At 51.0% G+C, this 18,911-nt stretch overlaps 1 protein-coding gene across 1 annotated transcript in view; it reads left to right on the forward strand.

Annotated features, from left to right (window-relative positions):
* The first annotated feature begins 17,598 nt into the window (after positions 1-17,598).
* Positions 17,599-18,911, forward strand: part of Cacna1a (calcium voltage-gated channel subunit alpha1 A) — a 179,279-nt gene continuing 177,966 nt past the window's right edge. Inside the window, exons 1-2 of the mRNA XM_033757319.1 lie at positions 17,599-17,712; positions 17,744-17,857. Of these exons, the coding sequence (XP_033613210.1) occupies positions 17,599-17,712; positions 17,744-17,857 (228 nt within the window). The remainder of the gene's footprint in view (positions 17,713-17,743; positions 17,858-18,911) is intronic.

The raw sequence follows: 18,911 nt of genomic DNA on the forward strand, positions 1-18,911 counted from the left end.
ATAAGTCTTAATTCACATATTGTCCTTTTTTTTTCTGCCCTGGGAATTGAACCCAGAGTCTTTGCACTGAGCTCCATCCCCACCCTGCCTGCCTAAGTTAGGCTGGGCTCAAACTTGCAATCCTCCTGCCTCAGCCACCCACAGTGCTAGGTTACAGGTGTGTGCCACAATGCCCACCTTGCCCCTCATTCTGAGTGGCTTTATAAACCCCCTCACAACCCCTATGCTGTCCTGCCAGGATGCAAAACCTCCCTTTGCCCAGTGTATCCACACTGCATGTACCTTTTATGTAGTAGTCACTTAGCTCTCTCGGTTACTAGATCAGCTGTCTGATCTGTCCTCTGTGTGATGGCGCTGAAGTTCAGGTGTCTCTTATTTTACTTAATACTGGCCCTGAGGCTGCACAGTACAGGTGACAATTGTGTGAAAGGACGTTATGCTACTTCAGTAGTAGTAATTATGGTTATTCTCTTCCTGTGCCTCATTTAAACTTCATCACCACTATGCACTTACAAGAAAATGCAGGAATACACAGGGTTCAACGCTACCTGCGGTTCCCTGCTTCCGTCTTAAAACGCCTCCTCCGCAGATCAGGAGGGCTACAGTAACAGTTGTATGTTGTTACACAGGGCTTGGCAAACTTCCTGGAGAAAGCAACAGAGAGTAAAGATTGGAGGCTTCGTGGGGCCTGCGTTTTTGTTGGGACCAGGTAGCAAGGCAGCCGCAGACACCATGTAAGTGAGGGAGGGCCCAGCTTGGCTGTGCCGGTAAAATTTTAGTGACAGGATCCGCGACAGGTGGGCTTGTGCCTGGCCCGGGCCTGAGAGAGGGTGTAATACTGCACATCAGCGGGTTTGGTTCACGTTTTTTCTGTTCGCATTCACCTTTTCTCTCCCTTCTGCACAAAGCCAGCTTTTCTTCCTCCCCACCCATTTGCCTTCCACAGGGTTCTACTGATGCCAGGGTGTTAAGATGTGGGAAACAAGGTGCAGAGAATTTGAGAATTTGGCCTGTCTTCCTTCTCCTCCCTCTACCTTCCCTCTTTGCTCCCTTCTTTCCGAGCTCCAGAAGTTACCAGTCCTTGTCCATTGCTCATTTTCTCCATCTTGGAAGCCTAGAATTTCTGTCCAGCAGCTCTCCTCCCTCACAGCAGCACTTGCCTGCCTGCATCTTTCTCTTTCCATACACACACACACAGGCCACACTGGCCTCAGGGCCTTTGCACTGACTGCTCCTGCCTCTGCCTGGATTCCCCCATCCTTTGGGAACTTTGTGGCTCCTTTCTCATCTCCATCAGCTCTTTGTTCAAAGGTCTCCTTCCTAGTGTCCACTCTGTTGCACAATACAAACTTAGCATTTCACTCTTCTGTTCCACCACTTTTTCCCCTTTGGAACTTTTTGTTGAGAGAAGGGCAGTGTTGGGGATTGGACCCAGGGCCTTCACGCTGAGCTCCGTCCACAGCCCTTTTACAATTTTTAGACAGGGATTCACGAAGTTGTTCAGGCTGGGCTTGAACTTGGAAGTCTTCCTCCTCAGCCTCCTGCTGTGCTGGGATTGCAGGTGTGAGTCAGTCACCTCACATTTATTCTTACAGCCGAGAAGCAGTAGAGATGCCAGCATTTGTGTCTCCGTCTACCTGTGTGGCCATTTGTGTTTATTCTCGGGTTGATGACAGTCAGGTTGCTGCGAAATTTTTTTTTTTTTTTGGTACCGGCGATTGAACTCGGGTCCTTGCGCTTGCAAGGCAGGCCACCGAACCGCTGAGCTAAATCCCCGGCCCTGAAATTCTTGTCTCTGTACAAATCCTGTGAGTTGCCCATCTGGAGATGCAGCCCTCACAGCCCTGGTGACCCAGCACCCACCCCAGCCCATATTCGCCTCCACTTATCACAGTGTCCAAGGCTGTGTTTATTTTTGGGGAGATGGGGGTGGCTACATGGCCAGAGCCATCTATTTCGGGAACCAAAGTATCAGGGGCTGGGGATTTAGCTGGGTGGCACCACACCTACCTTGCAGTTGCAAGGTCCTGAGTTTGATCCCTGGTACTGGGGGAAAAAAACCCCAAAAAGCCAGAACAAAAATATGGAAGAAAAAAACAAAACGCATTTGTAAATAGCTCAAGGGATACGCTGAGTTCTCTGGGTTTCCAGGAACGGAGAGGTGAGAGTTGTTCGGGAGGACCCTGCTGGACCCACAAGCAAGGCCTAGGACAGACAGCAGATGACTGGGCCATGCCTGGCTTGGTCTCCACGGGTGGTGTCTCTGTTCCTCCCTCTGTGTCCCCAGCGCTAGCGTGGTGGGGATTTGTGTTTCATTCATGCTGCGTGAATAAGAATAAGGAGCATCATTAGTTGGGGCTGTACCCAGACGCGTGGCATAGTGCTTGCCTGGCATGTGTAGGGCCTGTGTTCCATCCCTGGCAGCGCGCGCGTGTGCACGCACACACACACACACACACACAGAATCACTGCTCACTGTGTTTGGACTCTGCACCATACACCGACTTGGGTTTGGTCACTGCCCAACTCCTACCAGCTTTGTGCCTGATAGCGAGTCTCAGTTTCCCTATTCTGTAAAATGAGCACAGTGGGCCCTGATTCCCAGGGTTTTGCCTTCTCTTAATGGATCCTGACAGCACGTATCATAAGTCTGATGTCTGCTTACGACACCGGAAGCAGTTGGAAAAGTCTAACTTCCTGGGGCTTCCACTCCCTTCTCATGAGACATCAACCACAAACCAAATAATAAGTTGTGTGCTGCTCTGAAAGATAATAAAATAGCCGGAGAGGACATAGAAAGGGATTTGGTTCCCTTTGAACTAAGATGGGCAGGCTTGGTGGGGGGTCATAAGGATGTCTGAGGGCAATGAGCAGGTGCAAAGGCCCTAAGGTAGGATTCTAGGGGCTTCATGGGTGGACAGGACTCTGCATCTGTGTGCAGAAAGCAACTCACCACTGCTCAGAGCAACTGTGGGAAGGAAGAGTTGCAACCCATGTTGTGGAGTGGCTTCCCGAGTCCTCGCCTGCATTCCTGCCTGCCGTGGGGAGTGGGGCCGAGCCAGAATCTGTCCCAGTTCAAGGGAGGGTATTGGGGATGGCCCAAGCCAGCACCATCCTCCCTGGATACCACCCAACTCTGCGGCATTTCCCAGAACCAGGCAGGACAGTGTCCAGGGTGAGGGTGCTGATGGCTGGGGCCCTTGGCATCTGAACAAAGATACGTTTTTCTCACAGTTGCACCTCTCCCTCCTGCTTTGCTGTATGAGGCATGGAACCCAGGGCCTCAGCTATACCAGGCAAATGTTCTTTCACTGAGCAACTTCCCAGGCCCTGTAGGAAAAAACAAATTTTTAAGATTTAAGACAGGACCTAAATTGCCCAGGCTGGGCTGGAGCTGCAGTTCTCCTGCCTCAGCCTCCCAGCATGCTGGGATGACAGGCTTGTGCCACTGGGCTCTTTTCCTGATTTTTAGCCTTGGACAAAACAAAATTTGGGAAGAATTGTCTGCCTTTTCTTTTGCAGGAAGGAATGGGTTCTAAAGTTTGGGGCATTGACTTGGTCACCTGGTGCCTTCTTCTGCCTGTGAGAGTTTCCTCCCTGCACCCTGTGTCTGCAGAGGGCAAAAGCATCCCTGTTTTAACCCATTTTGTTTTTACTCTTGTCATCTTCATCCCCCTTTCCTGTCCCCTGTTTCCCCCGTCCGCTTATTCTATTTTGGGGGCCCTGTTTTTGGTCCTTTCCTGGAATCTGTAGCATGTCCTTCTCGTTTGCTGTTCCTGTTTCTCTCCGCTTTGCTCTCCGAGGAGTCAGCTGTCGGGAAACAGTTCCTCCTGCTTGCCTAAGCAGGACCCTGGGGCCACTGCAAATGTCCCTTGGTATAAGTCCTCATTTCCTCATAGCATAGACACAGCCAGGGTCCATGGAGATCCAGGCTCCTCTGCCGGGCTCCTCGGTGCCCTGGCTGCACTTGGTGTTGGCTCATTGATTAAGCTCCCAGGAAGGCTGCCAGCAGCCTCCAGGACGAGATCAATAGAGTGTGTGAAAGTAAAAGCTTCTTTGGGAGGTGCAGGGTGTGCGGGTTGATTTTGTAATGTAAGGCTTGAAGGAGAATTTCATGGATGGCAGGGGTGGCAACGGGAGAAGCCCGCAGATCTTGGGACTCGGGCTGCGCAGAAGGACCAAGGCAGGGAGGTGTTGACAGGGGCCTGGGAGATGTGGCTTCGGTTGTCAGTGCAAAAACCGGAGTTAGAAGAGAAGGTAAGACCAGGCTTGACGGTGCACACCTACTGTACTCCCAGTACTCAGGAGGCTGAGACAGGAGGATCCCTTAGGTCCGGGAGTTCGAGACCAACATAGACAACAATGCACTAGAAATGGGAGGGTGTGCTGAAAGGACTGCTACTGAACTGCCGAGAAAGAAGGTACAGTACATGTACATTCATTTGGTCACTCAGAAAGCACTGAGCAGGGTCCTACTGTCTGCCTGGCGTGGAGACGTGTGGCAAGAGACAGTGGTGAGCGAGACAGATGTGGCGTGTGTCCGTGTGGAGCTTGAAGGAAAGGAAGAGCATCTCACAAAGCAAATACAGGCACGGTTACTAACTGGCATTAGGAAGAAAAGCAGTAAATTCTCGGGGGAGTGTCCTGGGCTGCTACCATGAATGACCTGGGTGGTCTAAAACCACAGGAAAACCTCTTCTCCTGTCCTGGGGCTGGGAGTGCAAAGTCAGGGGGTCCCTGCGCACTCTGGGGCCCCTTCCACCTCCTGGCGGCTGTCAGCAACCTTTCTGTGGGCTTCCTCCCTCGCTCCAGTCTCTGCCTTGCTGTCTTTGGCCTTCTCCATATCTGCTTCCCCTCTTCTGTGACCTGTATGGACCTTGTCACGGATTTAGGGCCATTGGATAAGCCAGGGTGACCTCAGCTTGAGATCCCTAACTCAGCACACTCACGAAGACCCTTTCCCAGCAAGGCCAGAGTCGCCACTTCCAGGAATCAGGGCCACGAGTGGACCTTTTTCTGGGAAAAGACTGAGGAGGATTCGGTGGCAGAGATGCCCTGTAAACAAAGACACAAAGGCTGTGAAGCACAGAGCAGAGGGTAAGCAGAATGAGGAGGGAGGAGATTCCCAGGCAGAGAACAACAGCATGTGCAAAGGTCCTGGGATGCGGATGACTTTGTTGTGTCCAAAGCACTGTGCCCAGAAATGAAAGAGCAGAGAGCAAAATGGGTGGGAAGAGACCTGAGAGGTTGGTGGGGTTGGGTCACGCAAAGCCTTCTAGGCCACCTTGTGAAGGTGAGCGCAGCTCTATAAGCAACAGGATGCCCTCAGAAGCATTTACAGGATGAGCCAGAGTGGTTCCTCATCCTTGAAAAAAATCACTGAGGTGAAATTGACACAACATAAAACAGGCCACTTCGTGTGCACCGTTCAGGGATATTTCATTGCATTCACAGTGTTGTGTGGCTCCACCTAGATCAATAACACTGCATCCACTGTGCGGCTGCTCCCCAGTCTCTCCCCCCAACTTCCAGGAGCTGGTAATTTGTTTTCTGCCTCAGTGGATTCTTCTACCCTGGATATTGTACATGGTTGGAATCACTGAGGTCTGGCTGTTTCTGCTGAGCACAGTGCCCTGGCTCGGATGTCAGCAAGGCCAGCGGCAGGCCGCTCTGGGGTCTGCTGGGGCTGTGGAGGGGCTGGGAAGGTCTCCTCTTACACAGGCACCGAGAGGTCGCGGGAGCGCCCGGCAATGACGTGACGAAGGTGATTGTGGAGGAGGAGTGGAGTGTCGGGAGGGAACCGAAGCATGTGGACCTCAGACAGTGCGGCGGGTTGGAGCGTACTCTCCAGAGAGTCAGCTTGCCCCTAGAAACGCAGAATGTGACTAGATTTGGAAATACGGTCTCTGCAGAAGTTGACTGAATCCAGCCCTAAGATACAGTCATCCTGGATGCGAGTGGACCAGGATCCTAGGAAGTGTGTTTGTACGAGAAGACTTGCGGGGAGCACAGAAGTGGGGATGAGGACAAGGCAGCCACAATTCCAAGACTGCCTGGGGCTGCCAGGGGCTGGGAGAGGCAGGGAAGTGTCCCCCAAAGCCTCTGGGGAAATCAGCCGAGCCGAGGCTTCGTGCTGGACCTCTATCCTCCAGAACAGTGAAAGAACACATTGCCTTCGTCTTCAGCCATTGTACGGTCAGTGTTCTCTCACTGTAGCAAAGCACACGAAGCAATTAGCTTATGAAGAGAACTTTGTTTCGGCTCTTGGTTATGGGGGTTGCAGTCCAAGATTGAGTTCGGGCCCTGGCAAGACAGAGCATCAGGGCAGGGACATGTGGTGGAGGAAGCTGCTTAGAGGATGGATGCACAGCAGTGACCCACGGTCATCTTGAGGGTTGAGGAAAGGTCTGAGGAGCTCCCGTGAGGCCCCATTTCCAGAAGACCCTGCTGTTTCCCAGGCAGCCCTGGTCCCAGCCTTGGTGGCCGCTCCGCTAGACCCCTATAAAGTCCAGGGGGGCCTCTGAGAAGGCACAGGGAACCCCGTGCTCCCCAAGAACACGCTCTGCAGTAGAGAGGGAGGAAAATCTCTGGGCCTCTTCTTGTCCCCAGCCTTTTTCCTGTTAACCAGACCCATGGAAGGTAGGGTGTGGCGGGGACCCGGGTGACTCCGCCTCTTCCCAGAGTCTGAGGAGGGCAGTGGGTGGGTAATAGGAGAATAATAAAACATACAGAAGGCAAGAGATTTGTAGGAGGAAGCTCCAGACAGAGGAGGGGGACTTACAGAAAGAGAGCCCCACTTAGAGATAAGATAGGAAGAGAGGTGTGAAAAGGAAGGACTGTGGAACAGAGGCCCAAAGGGTGGGAGAAGACCCACAGGGCATCACTGAGCAGAGTGAGCATAGAAAATGGCCCTGACAGCCACGCGCGGTGGCTTACACCCGGAGTCCCTGCCGCTCAGAAGGCTGAAGCAGGAGAATCGTGAGTTCGAGCCCATCCTGGGCAGCTCAGCAAGACCCCCATTCATAAGTAAATAACCCCGATTCATAAACAAATCAGTTAATAAGTCCTGGGCCACTAAGGGAGACCAGACTCATGAATGAATGCGTGATTGAATGAATGAGTGAGGCGGTCCTGGCTCTTGCCAGTTTAGAGTATGTGGATGTTGGATTTGCCTTTAAGAGAGACGGTGAGCTGGGAGGAGCCTGCTCTGGTTAGAAGGATGCTGGAAAGGGTGTTTTGGGGAAACTGGTGGAGCTTCAAGGCATGTGTGGTGGCGGGCTTGGAAGAGATAACGGTCATGATGAGGACGCAGGGACGTCTTGTAGTGGACCGGTCTGAACAGGGTTCTCCACGGAAGCGCAGAGAGTAAACGGGTTCCTGGGACCTAGATTGTTATGGATCAGATCTGGACCGTCCCCTCCCCTCGAAGCTCCCTGGTCCAGAGGCGGGCTTGTGGACCGTGATTAGACCACGCGGGCGCCATCCTGAGCAGAGACGCATGCACGGCTGCCTTGAGGGGAGGAGGCGGGGTGTGGAGGGTGCGTCTTCCTCACGGCTCCTCCCTCTGCTCTCTGCTTCCTGGCACCAGGCCCTTCCTCCGTGCCCTTCCTGTGTGTGAGCTGGGTGCCCATGGACTGAGTCCTCCAAACACCGGGAGCCTAAATCACCTTCTCGTCCTTCAAATTGTGGGTGTTGGGCATTCTGTCTGACAAGGGGAGGGCGCCTAAGATGCTGGTTTTGGCTGGCTTGAGGGGGAACCGTGGTGGCCTCGCTGCCTGTCTTGGAGACTTCCTCGTTGGCTCCACCTGCCCTGGAAGAGGCCCTCCTCCCCTCACCTGCTTTGCGGGATCCTCTTCACCTCACCTGGGTGTCACGTCCCTTCCTTGTTTGCTTCACTTGCTTTCCTGGGACCCTTGACCTTGACCTTCAGCGGCTTCCTGGGAGCCATTCACGGGGGATGTCTGCTGAGGCTGGAGTTCCCATTTTCCCCTTTTTTATTAGTATATAATACAGAATAATCACACTCACCTTGGGGAGATCACGCACAAACATACCCTATCTTAATAATTTTTATCCCCTTTCCGCCCTCCCGCCTCCCCCCATCTCCTGTTCCCCTCCCCCATTTCCGCAGCGTCAACCTCCCGGTTTCCTATCATCGATTCTCTATTTTGTTCTCTAAATTATTTATATTTCAGGTCCCTTGTATAAGAGAAACCATGGGCTTGAGTATCTGGTTTATTTCACTTAACGTTATGGTCCTGAGGTGATCCGTTTTCCTACAAGTGTCTCGAATCTATTTGCGGGGGCAGGGTAGCACTCCTGTGGGTTTCCCTTTTCTTCTCGCAAACGGATTTGAAGCTGTCAGTGGCTCCCTTGGTGTTGGTGTTCATGGTCTTGAACTTTTCAGATTTGAGTTTAAACCAACAGGTAGACAAAATGGGATGTCGGGGGTCACATTGGCAGGGACTCGGGAGCACGAAGGTGGAAAGACGTCTCCTTAATACAGCGGACATCCCAGGGACTGTGGTTCTGAATCAGGTCGGAGGTCAGGGACTTCTCCCACTTGGAAATCCCCACGGATATTTACCGGGGCCAGGGTCTCCAGTTCCCGTTTGGAGTCTAACCACCCTCGTGTGTATGTGTTTTCCGGGAGTCAGGTTAATTCTTCCATGTCTTAAAATTTAGAATTCTTATTCCAGAGCAAATTATATATTTCAATAATGGTTTCACTTCGGGAGGAATACACACATGCCTCTCACTTTTTTTTTTTTCCAGTGCTAGGGACAGAGTCTCTGATCTCACACATGCCAAGCAAGTGGTTCTGCCTCTGAGCTGCACCCCAATCCTTCGCCTTGCCCTCATTCATACGTACATACGTTCAGGGGTCATTGAGGAACCTCGCCATGAGAATGTCAAGTGTGGGTCCCCGTGGTCCCAGAAATTGCACATTTTGGAGTGGACCCACTGGAGAGTTCTCACAAGTACACAGGGAAAAGTGGTCAGAGTGTTCAGCCCTGGGATGCTTATAATAGAGACCGACTGGAAGTGTTTAGGGCAACATTAAATAAATGATGATGTATCCACTCACCAGAATACTTTACAGCCTTTTAAGAGATGAGGTCTGTTGTTCCGACAGGGAATAATGTGTCCAGGGTGGCGAGGGTGGGGCAAGTTGAAGGACATCATTAGGGCCCTACTTTTGTAAAGGGAAGGCACAGTTTTATAGGTTTGTTTTCATTCCTTTAGTCATATTTATTGAGCACCTACTAGGGGTTAGGAACTTAGCTCAGTGCTGGGGAAGACAGCCGAGAATAAACCAAAGTCTTGCCCTAAGGGGGCTGACATTGATATAATCAGGTGAAGGAATACAATGCATGCCTTGTTCAGTGTGATGTGTGGTAAGAACAGCAGCAACAAGAAAAGGAGAGGAGGAGGATGGAGACGTTGGTGCAGTTGAGATTTTGGATCCAGCAGGGAAGGGTTCATTAGGGAGAGTTTTGCTTGTTTGTCTTGTTCTGTTTGGGGTTGTTTTAGTGGTACTACAGATGGAATCCAGACCAGACCATCAAGCTGCCCTCGCAACTCCTCTGGGTTTTTTATTTTGAGACAGGGCCTGGCTAAGTTGCCTCGACAGTTCAAGCCCACAATCCTCCTGCCTCAGCCTCCTGAATTTTGGGGATTGCTGGCAGGCACCACTGCATCCAGTGAGATAATATTTGGGTGAAAACTGAAGGAGGCAAGGGAACAAACTCTGCTAATGTGTAGGGAAAGAGAGACCCAGGGAGGAGAAGCCAGCTGAAGCCTGTGCTCTGGCATGGAGAAGGTGAGCAGCTGGGCTTATCTCTGGGTAGTGGGCAGGGCAGGAACTTCCACTTTGCTTAGGTTTCAAAATCTTGCAACAGTCCCCAAATCCATAAGTTCACAGATAAGCAAACTGTGGTAGATCACACGAAGGGGTATTTACCATAAAGAGGGAGGAGGTACCGGTCCATGCTACAATGTGGATGAACCTCAAAAATATGATGAGACAAAGTGCAGTAGTACACACCTGTCATCCCAACACTCTGGGAGCCTGAGGCAGGAGGATTGCAAGTTCTAGCCCAGCCCGTGCAACTTAGCAAACTTTGTCTCAAAATTTAAAAAAAAAATTTTTTTTTTTAAGGGATAGGATTGTAACTCAGTGTGAGGGCCTTGGGTTCAATCTCAAGTACTATGAAAACAAACCCAAAACATGATGGGAAATGAGAGCAGCAGACACAGAAGGCTACATGGTGAGTAAACCCAGGCCTGTGACATATGTAGTAGAGATTTTTGCAACTTTCATATTGCATCTGATGTTCAGAGAATGGACCAGACACATCCATTCTGTTAAGTTCTTGGAAACCTTGCAGATTTGAGAGAAAGCCCAGTCAGCCCTGAGGAGGTGTCCATCACAGGAGGGAAGGAGCCAGGATTTAGATGGGTAAAAAGGAAATAGGAAATGTTAATGATACTAGTAACAGAAATCTCTCTCTCTCTCTCTCTCTCTCTCTCTCTCTCTCTCTCTCTCTTTCCTGCTGCGGTTTCTCTCTCTCTCTCTCTCTCTCTCTCTCTCTCTCTCTCTCTCTCTTTCTCCTGCTGGGGTTGGAACTCAGTGCCTTGCTCCTGCTAGAAAAATCTCTACCCCTGACCTAATCCCCAGCCCTAAGATAAAATTTTATTGCTTGGTTTTAGTGAGATGAATCTCTTCCTATGCTTTCGTAAACATATTGAAGTTTCTAATCGTCAGAGGACAGAAATAAACAACACAAAGCACTCATTTGTTGAGCATTTACTCCACTCGGGGCTTGTTCTAAGTATACTGAGTGCATCAGCTCATTCCTTCTTGCACTGCCTGAGAGAGATGGGTGTTGGTTTTCACATTTTATGGATGAGGAAACTGAGGGTAGAGGAGACGTTTGCCATGGCCCTCTGTTTTATTTCTTATGCATATGTTTCCGGTTTTCTGAGCAGAAGCATGATCTGGCTGTCTTGAGTAGACTTCTCATTTCATATCCAAAACTTTGAAACCTTTCTCCCTTATCCACCCTGCATGTGAAGTTAGCAAATGTCTGAGAGTTCCCACGGACTTAGGCTGGGATGCACCTCGTGGCGCTGTCCTTGGTGCTGAAACCATCCTGCCAGCCCCAGAGTTGCCCGCGTGAGCGGGCTGACCAGCTGGTGGAGAGCCCTTTGCTATGATTTTAGTAGTACGGTGTGTTGGAGAGTTTGGAGCCCCTGTGTGAGAACTGGAGACTCTAGATTCTTGTAAGTTGCAGTAGTCGCTGATAGGACACGTTGGGGTGGACTTTGGGAGCTGTGGACTGGGTTGCAATAGTTGAGCGTTGGTAAGTGAAGTGACAGGTATGGTTCAAGGATGGGGAGCTTGCCTAGTATGTGTGAAGCCCTGGGTTCAACCTCCCAGCTCTGCGAAATAAATATTCAATTGTAGCAGGTGTTCGGGCTTGGGTGCAGTGTAACCTGTTGGTCTAATCCATGTGATTATGGCTCCAAGTGTTCCTTTACCCCAATTTTTAAGTCTTTTTAAGCTTTATTTTCTTTTTTCTGAGCATATGTTTGCAATGCCCAGTAAATACGTTCATCATGGGTGACTAGTGCATACACTTATGCACCACCGCAGATCCCCTTTCCATCTCTGCAAAGTTGACCTCCCTGTTTTGTAGCATCCTATACCATTGTTTTGTTCTCTAAATTATTGACATTTTGGGTTTCTCATGTAGGAGAGACCACGTGGTGTGTAAGCTGGGGTGTCTGATTTGTCTCACTTAGCATCCACCTTCTAAGAAGCATAAACCAGTGAGGGCCCTTTGAGGACCCCTAGCTTAGAGGCATGAACTGTGGATTGATCAACCGGGGTGTGAGCCCCATTTCTAACACATCTTCATTATACTACATTGAGTGAGTTTTCAAAACCTCTTCGAGACCTTACTTTCTTATCTGGAAAATGGGGCTGAGAATAGAACCACTTTGTAGAAAGGTTGTGAGGAAGTAAAGAAAATAAACAAAGTACTCAGTACGTTATGTTCTGACCGTCAAGCTTGTTAATGGCCCTGTAGGATTTGCTCCTGATGCCCAGTTAAGTGGTAGCATTTGTTTAGTGGAGCAAGGACTATGTCCTTTTTTTCTTTTTTAACTGAGGACTGAGCTCAGAGCCTTCCCATTGAGCTACATCCCCAGCCTTTTTGTATTTTTAATTTTGAGACGGTCTCACTGAGTTGCCCAGGATGCAGTGGAACTTGCGATCTTCCTGTCTCAGCCTCCCAGAGTGCTGGAATGACAAGACTGCCTCTAAGGCCTTCTTAGGGCCCTCTCTCCATTCCTGGTGATTCCGATGCACATGGGACGAATGTACCACACTTGGCGTGGGTTCGTGGGGCTGGGGCTGATGATCAGTAAATTGTGAGCTGAAGTGTGACTTCGTAGAGGCACTTGCTCTGGGGAAAAGGTTCTGTTCAGTTTCCCTGGACAAGTCCCACCGCAGCATGGACTTCTTGAATATCGGTTTCCCCAGATGCGCCCTGCAGGCAGCCCCCTCCCCCCTATGGTGAAGGCAGGGTCACGGTGCGTTAGCAAATCTGATAAGTTCCCTGCACCAACCTCAGCAGGCTGGGAACGACATGGGGTAGGGTGCAGCGTACTGAGCTGGCTGGGTTCCTGGGGCTTCCGTGGGGTCTCACGAAGGGGTAGGAACCATTAGCCACCGTCGCGATGACAGCTGATTTTCCTGGATGTGCCGCATCCCAAAAGCAGTATCTCGTCAGTTAAGAGCAGTTCTTTGTTGCCATGAAGACTCGCTTGGTCATTTTCAGGCTCACTTACAGCAGCCCCTCTGCAGTCCCTGGGGATCCTGATCAGTCTCTTTGGGGGGGGGCTTGGACAGCGCCCCTGCCTGCTTGGCTGCCGGCTTGCCTGACTTGAAGAGCCATTTCGCGAGGCAGCTTTCCTCTCCCTCTCCTCCCTGCCAGGTCCTTTCTCTCTTTAGCTCTTCACACACACACACCCCCCCCGCCCCTTTTGCCGGCTGATTATTCCGGATCCGCTGACTTAGGTACTTTCTCTCCAAACCAAACAGGGAGCAGTCAGGCCCTGCTCAGCACACACAGGCAGGCTCGCCACAGCTGGGAGCTGGAACCCAGGCTTGCTAAATTGGGAGGATCAGGCATGACTCCAGGCTGGGCTGAGAAAGCACTGCCCTCCCCCAGCCCCCGCTACCCAGAGTAACCTTTGACTTCTGCCTGGGGCCATGCGCACAGAACCCCACTTGAGGGTGGGTTCCTGCCACATGTGCTTGCTTATTTTGAGGGGATCATCGGAGTCTTAACATACCCGTGAAGGCTTAGCCGGAAGGGTACCAAAGCAGGTGCCCCTGCCCTTTCATCCCTCCCTCCTCTCCACGGGTGTTTACTGAGCAGCTGGTGCATCACAAGTGCTTCAAGTGAAGAGCACAAAGCAGTGAACAAAGTTGACCCCAAAAATGTGTGCTTGCATTATGCTCATGGTCTCCTGGACTGGACAGACCGGACAAGACAAAGAAGGAAAACGCTGGGAGCGCGAGGTCCTGAGTTTGATCCCCAGTATCAAAAACAAAACCCAATGATAAAGAAGGAAAATAGAGCAAATGTTTAGATAAAGACCAAAGGGGAAAGATTAAGCAGCTAAAGGGACATTGGAGGAAGGGAACTTTAAGCGAAGACTGGAGAAATGGAATGGAATGAGAGTTACAGATGCATGTGCAGATGTCCTGGGGCAGGAAAGTGCTTAGTGTGTTTGGGGCCTGTGGAAGAGGCCAGTGTGGCTGGAGCCGAGTGACTGAAGCAGAGAGTAGAGGAGTTCAGGGTTACAGAGGTACTAGGGGTCTCACTGGCTGTTGGGGGGACTTTGGCTATTCTTCTGAGATCAGATCCATAGAAAGTTTTCTTTTAGTTTTTGTTGTTTTGAGCCACTGTGTAGCTCAGGCAGACCTCAAACTTGAGGTGATCCTCCTGCCTCGGCCTCCCAAGTACTGGATTCCACATGTATGAGGACTGCAAAGCTTATTCATGCCATTCCGCCCATTGCCCTTCTTAAAATCACTGCTGGGCGTTTCTTCACAGTCCCCTTTGCCTGAGAAGGGGCAGAAGCCCGCCAGGAGGACTGTTGAGTTCTCCTCCGTGGGTCCGAATGTGCAGGAGAAAGCTTGGAAGAGGCAGGAGCCCCCGCCTTTCTGCATGACTCAGAGCCCCAATTACCTGGGCTCCACCCATCCCCGAAATAGATCTCAGGCAGTGCTGTGGCTCAAACTTAAATTCTGCTGGGCACTCCAGCCAGGAGGTCTTTTCTGAGACCACCCTGACTCAGCGGCTGGCAGTGGGGCCCGAGCCTGCTGCAGTCCTCTCACAGGTGCTGCGGCCGCTTTGAGAGGCGTTGCCACTTCCCATGTAGGTGTGGGCCGACGTTTTCAGGGTCTGTGGCTGTGTGGAGGGAGTGGGCAGTGGCATGTGCTGGCCTGCTGCCACCTCCTGGGACTGGGCCTGGAACCCTTAGCTGAGGGCTCAGGCAAAAGAAGCTGTATTCCGGCCATGGTGGAGCAGCAGGCCAGGGCGCCGCAGGAGAGGGACTGCAGCTTGGCTCAGAAGAGTTAGCGGAGAGAAGCGAAGTCGCATTCACAGCCTGGCAAGCGGAGGCCACGGAAGGGCTCAGTGTTGCTTCTCTGTGTACAAATATTGTCGCTTATTTTCTGGGCTGCAGGGTGAGACAGAGTGGAATATTGTGTGACACAGCCCGGCTTTGTTCTCTGGGCTTCTAATGACTGTCGGCTCAGAGGCAGGAAGCCAATCAGAGATGATCGTCCGCAGGGCTGGCTTTTGTTGCCGCCCCAAATTGCCCTGTGAATCTGCTTTGCTTTTCAGAGCGCGCGTAGCGCGTGCGTGCGTGCGTGTGTGCGTGCGTGCGTGCGTGCGTCAGCTGCTTCCAGCTGCAGCAGAGGCTGGAGCCAGCGGTGCAGGGAGCTTGGCTCGCCTGCTGTCTTGAGGCTTTTGCTCCTGGGTTTTCTGTTTCAGACTTTCTTTTTCCAACTGGGAGATGGGTTTATGCTTCATTCCCCGCTTCCTACTTCAGAAGGATGATTTGATGGAGCTTTCAAAGTATCAAAGCTGACCCTAGGGCCAGAGGGGAGGTTGAAACTGGTTAGTGCTCCCGGGAAAAAGGAGGAGGAAGAGAGGTTTCCCGCGGACAAGGCCCTGCAATGCGTGCTGTTCAATCCCTCTGTGAAGCAGTGGGTCTTGGGGTCTCCAGGGCACATTCAGCAATATGGGGAGGCACTTTGGGTGGTTGTAACTGGAGGGGACAGAGCATTGAGACCACAGATGTGACTCAGCATCCTTACAGTACCCCGGACAGCGCCTCCCCAGATAATGAGCCGGCCCCAAATCTCAGTAGGGCCAAGACTGGAATCCTTGTTCCTGAATAGCCTGGACGTGGGGCAGATCCTCTGATGCAGGATCGTGGGGCCTCTTCAACCCGGAGGAGAATTCTCAGCATGCAGAGAACAGTTTACAGAGAGGAGGGGTGCGGGGAGGATGGGAATGAATGAAGCGTCTGGGAAGAGCCACAGACTTCCCCTCCCCTCCTTCAGTCTTGAAAGATCAGCTTCTCAGTTGTCTGCCCTGACCACCGTATGTTTTTATTGAGGTGAAAATTCACATAGCACATTTTAAAGTGACTAACGCCGTGGCATTTAGTACACTCGAAGTGTTGTAAAACCAGCTATCTGGTTGCAAAACATGAAGCAGTCACTCCGCACTGCCTCCTCCTTTGGATGGGCTGAGTGGCTTTCCGGCTCTGTGAATCGCCTCTTCTGGACATTCTGCACACACGAGCTATGCACTGTGTGCTGGTTTTGCGTTGACTTCTTGTAGTGTTTCTGAGGTTCATCCGTGTTATAGCATGGATTAGCATTTGACTTTTGTATGGCTGACTCACAGAGTTCTATCAGATGGACCACATTTTTTTCTTAGTATATATCTGTGATACCTCATAACTCCATTCATCGTGGGGAATTGGTACATAGAAACCGCATCTTTTTTTAACTTCCTTTTCCCCTCCCCACTATCTGTCTTCCCCACCCTCAGATCCCCTCCCCATCTTTCTAAAGTGTACTTCCCTGCATCCTGTCATTTATCTCTTATTTTGCTCTTTAAATTATTTATGCCTTGGGATTTTCACGTCAGAGAAACCACTTGGTATTTAAGCTTCTGTGTCTGATTTATTTCACTTTGAACAGTATGATCTCTAGGTGAGTCTATTTTCCTACAGTTGACTCAGGTTTATCCTTCTTTATGGCAGAGTTGTACTCTGTGGTGTGTAAATACCACATTTTCCTTATCCGTTTATCTGTTGATGGATATGCGGTCTGCTTCCAAGATTTAGCTGTAAGAGTTGTGCTTCTTGTTTTTGTTATTCGTTTTTGTGGTACTGGGGATTGAACCCAGGGCCTCATGCATGCTAGGCAAGTACTCTACAACCCCAGCCCCAAGCTGTGCTGCTATAAACACAGGTATGCAGGTATTGCTTGTATTGTTGTTTACTCATCTTATTGAGGACCTTCAGTGGCAAATCCTCCACAGACACCCAGAAGCTCAGGTCCCTTCTATAAAGGGTGAACTCTTCGTGTAGAACTGCTCACATCGTCCCACATTCTCTGCCTCACCTCTCAGTGAGTTATGTTCCTGATGTGATGTGGATGCTGCGTATGACATTGTTATGCTCCTTTGTTGAAGGGATAACTGCCAGAAGAAAACATGTCTGAACGTGTTCAGTGCAGACCATTTTTTGTTCCTAGGTGCTTTCCATCGCACTTGGTAGAGTGGGCGTGGAGCCTGTGGATGTAACAGCATAGGGGCGCCCTGTCCAGCATGGTCCCTGCAATGTAGCTGGTGCCTTTACTTGCTTCTCCTTCATGAGGCCTGGAAGTTTTGTCTGTTTTGCCCTCGTGTCCAGAACTGTGCCAGGCAAACAGTCAATGCTGTAGGTGACATAGCGTATGGGTCCCCAGCCATCGGGGACACACAGCAGGCTAGCGGTTGGGTAAACAATCAGTTTCCTGTGTCTCCAGCCTCTCCCATAGTTCCCATCACCACCTGACTTCCGCCTACCGTCAGATCCACGTGGCCTTAGATTCTCATAGGAGAGTGGACCCTGGTGTGAACTGCACATGCGCAGGGGGTGGGGGGTGCACGCTGTGAACCGAGCGTGTACAAGAGCTTGGACATCCCCCCCTGTGAACTGAGCTTGCGTGGGATCTAGGTTGCACCTCCTTTAAGAGACTCTAACCCTGATCATCTGAGGAGAAGCCAGCACTAGGAAAGCACTAGTGGTGACGCCAGCACTAGGAAAGGTAATAATTATGTATCTCAAATATGTACTAGTAAAACTTCAAAAACTAAGAAAATCCCTCTTCACTCTGGTCTGAAAAAAAGTGCCTTCCACAGAACCGACCCCTACTGCCAAAAAGGTTAAAGACTGCTTGACCAAAATCAGCATTTTCCTTACCAAGTGACCCACAGGGTTGGGCCCGAGCGGATGCACTTCTGGATTCGGCCTGGCGAGGGCGTGGGAGGGCCGGGGCCGCTGAGGGCTCCAGAGCGCCTGGGCCCTGGCTGCGGGAGCGGGCACCCCACCATCCTCTCCTTTCCTGTGAGTCAGCCACGGAGATTCTCCTTAACTTCCCGCTACTCCCTTTGAATACATGATTTTAGCCACCATTATAGCGAACTGTATCGTCCTCGCCCTGGAGCAGCACCTGCCCGATGACGACAAGACCCCGATGTCAGAGAGACTGGTGAGCGGGAAGTGGAGGGCGGGGAGGCGGCAAGCCCGACCTGCAGGGCCACGGCGTCCCGGGAGAGCGGTCCTGCAGCCCAGCACCCCCAAACAGGAGACCCTGTCACCCCACGGGACAAACGGTGCCATCGTCCATGAGACATCATATTCCAAACAGGGTTTGTGGGGGGATGGGGTGTGGCTCGGCTGTGGTGGTCATTTGCCTAGTATGCCTGAGGCCAAGGGTTCCACCCCTAGCGCTGCAAAGAAAACAGTTTATGTGAAAAATTTTGACCATATACAAAAACAGTCGTGCGGTGAGCTTCCCTGAATGCATTCCCCAAATTTAGCGATCACGAAAATCCTGCCACATCCCCTTCCACTGTCTCCTTTGGTCCCCTTTCCTTATCTTTTCTAGTGGAAGTATTCTAAGGCAAAGGCCAGACAACGCGTCAATTCGCAGCTAACACCCCGGACTCTGCATTGCAAAAAAATGCCCGGCATAATAATGACGTTAGTTCCCTGGTGTCATCTGAGACCTCCTAGTCAGAAGGCACCTCTCCCTCATCATCTAGGGATGTCACCTTACCATTGGGTTGTTCTAACTTCCAAGGACAGTATGAGTTTTTCGTTTTGTTTTTATGATACTGGAGAGCAAACCCAGGAATGCTCTATCCTTGAGCTACATCCCTATTTTTACTTTTTATTTTGCCAAAGTGCCCAGCCTGGCCTCAAACTTGAGATCTTCCTTCCTCAGCCTCCCAGGTAGCAAGGGTAACAGATATGCACCACCATATCTGGCTTGGATGTTCTTTCCCTTGCAGGAATCAAACCCAAGGCCTTGCACATATTAGGCAAATGTTCTACCACTGAGCCATACCCCCACCCCCATCCTCTTTCCAGAACCAGCACAGCACGGGGGAGAAGAGGGTATCAGACTCCCCTCATTCCTAGCTCCCCAAATTATTGCTGGTCTCACCGCTCTTTAAAAATTTTAATGGCTGTCTATTAGATTAGTGTATTCCCATATATATATCTCCAGCCGAGTGAACCTGTAATTTCAGGATTTTTTG

The sequence above is a fragment of the Fukomys damarensis genome, unplaced genomic scaffold, assembly GCF_012274545.1.
Source record: "Fukomys damarensis isolate Sample0158 unplaced genomic scaffold, DMR_v1.0_HiC HiC_scaffold_30, whole genome shotgun sequence".
Taxonomy (NCBI): Eukaryota; Metazoa; Chordata; class Mammalia; order Rodentia; family Bathyergidae; genus Fukomys; species Fukomys damarensis.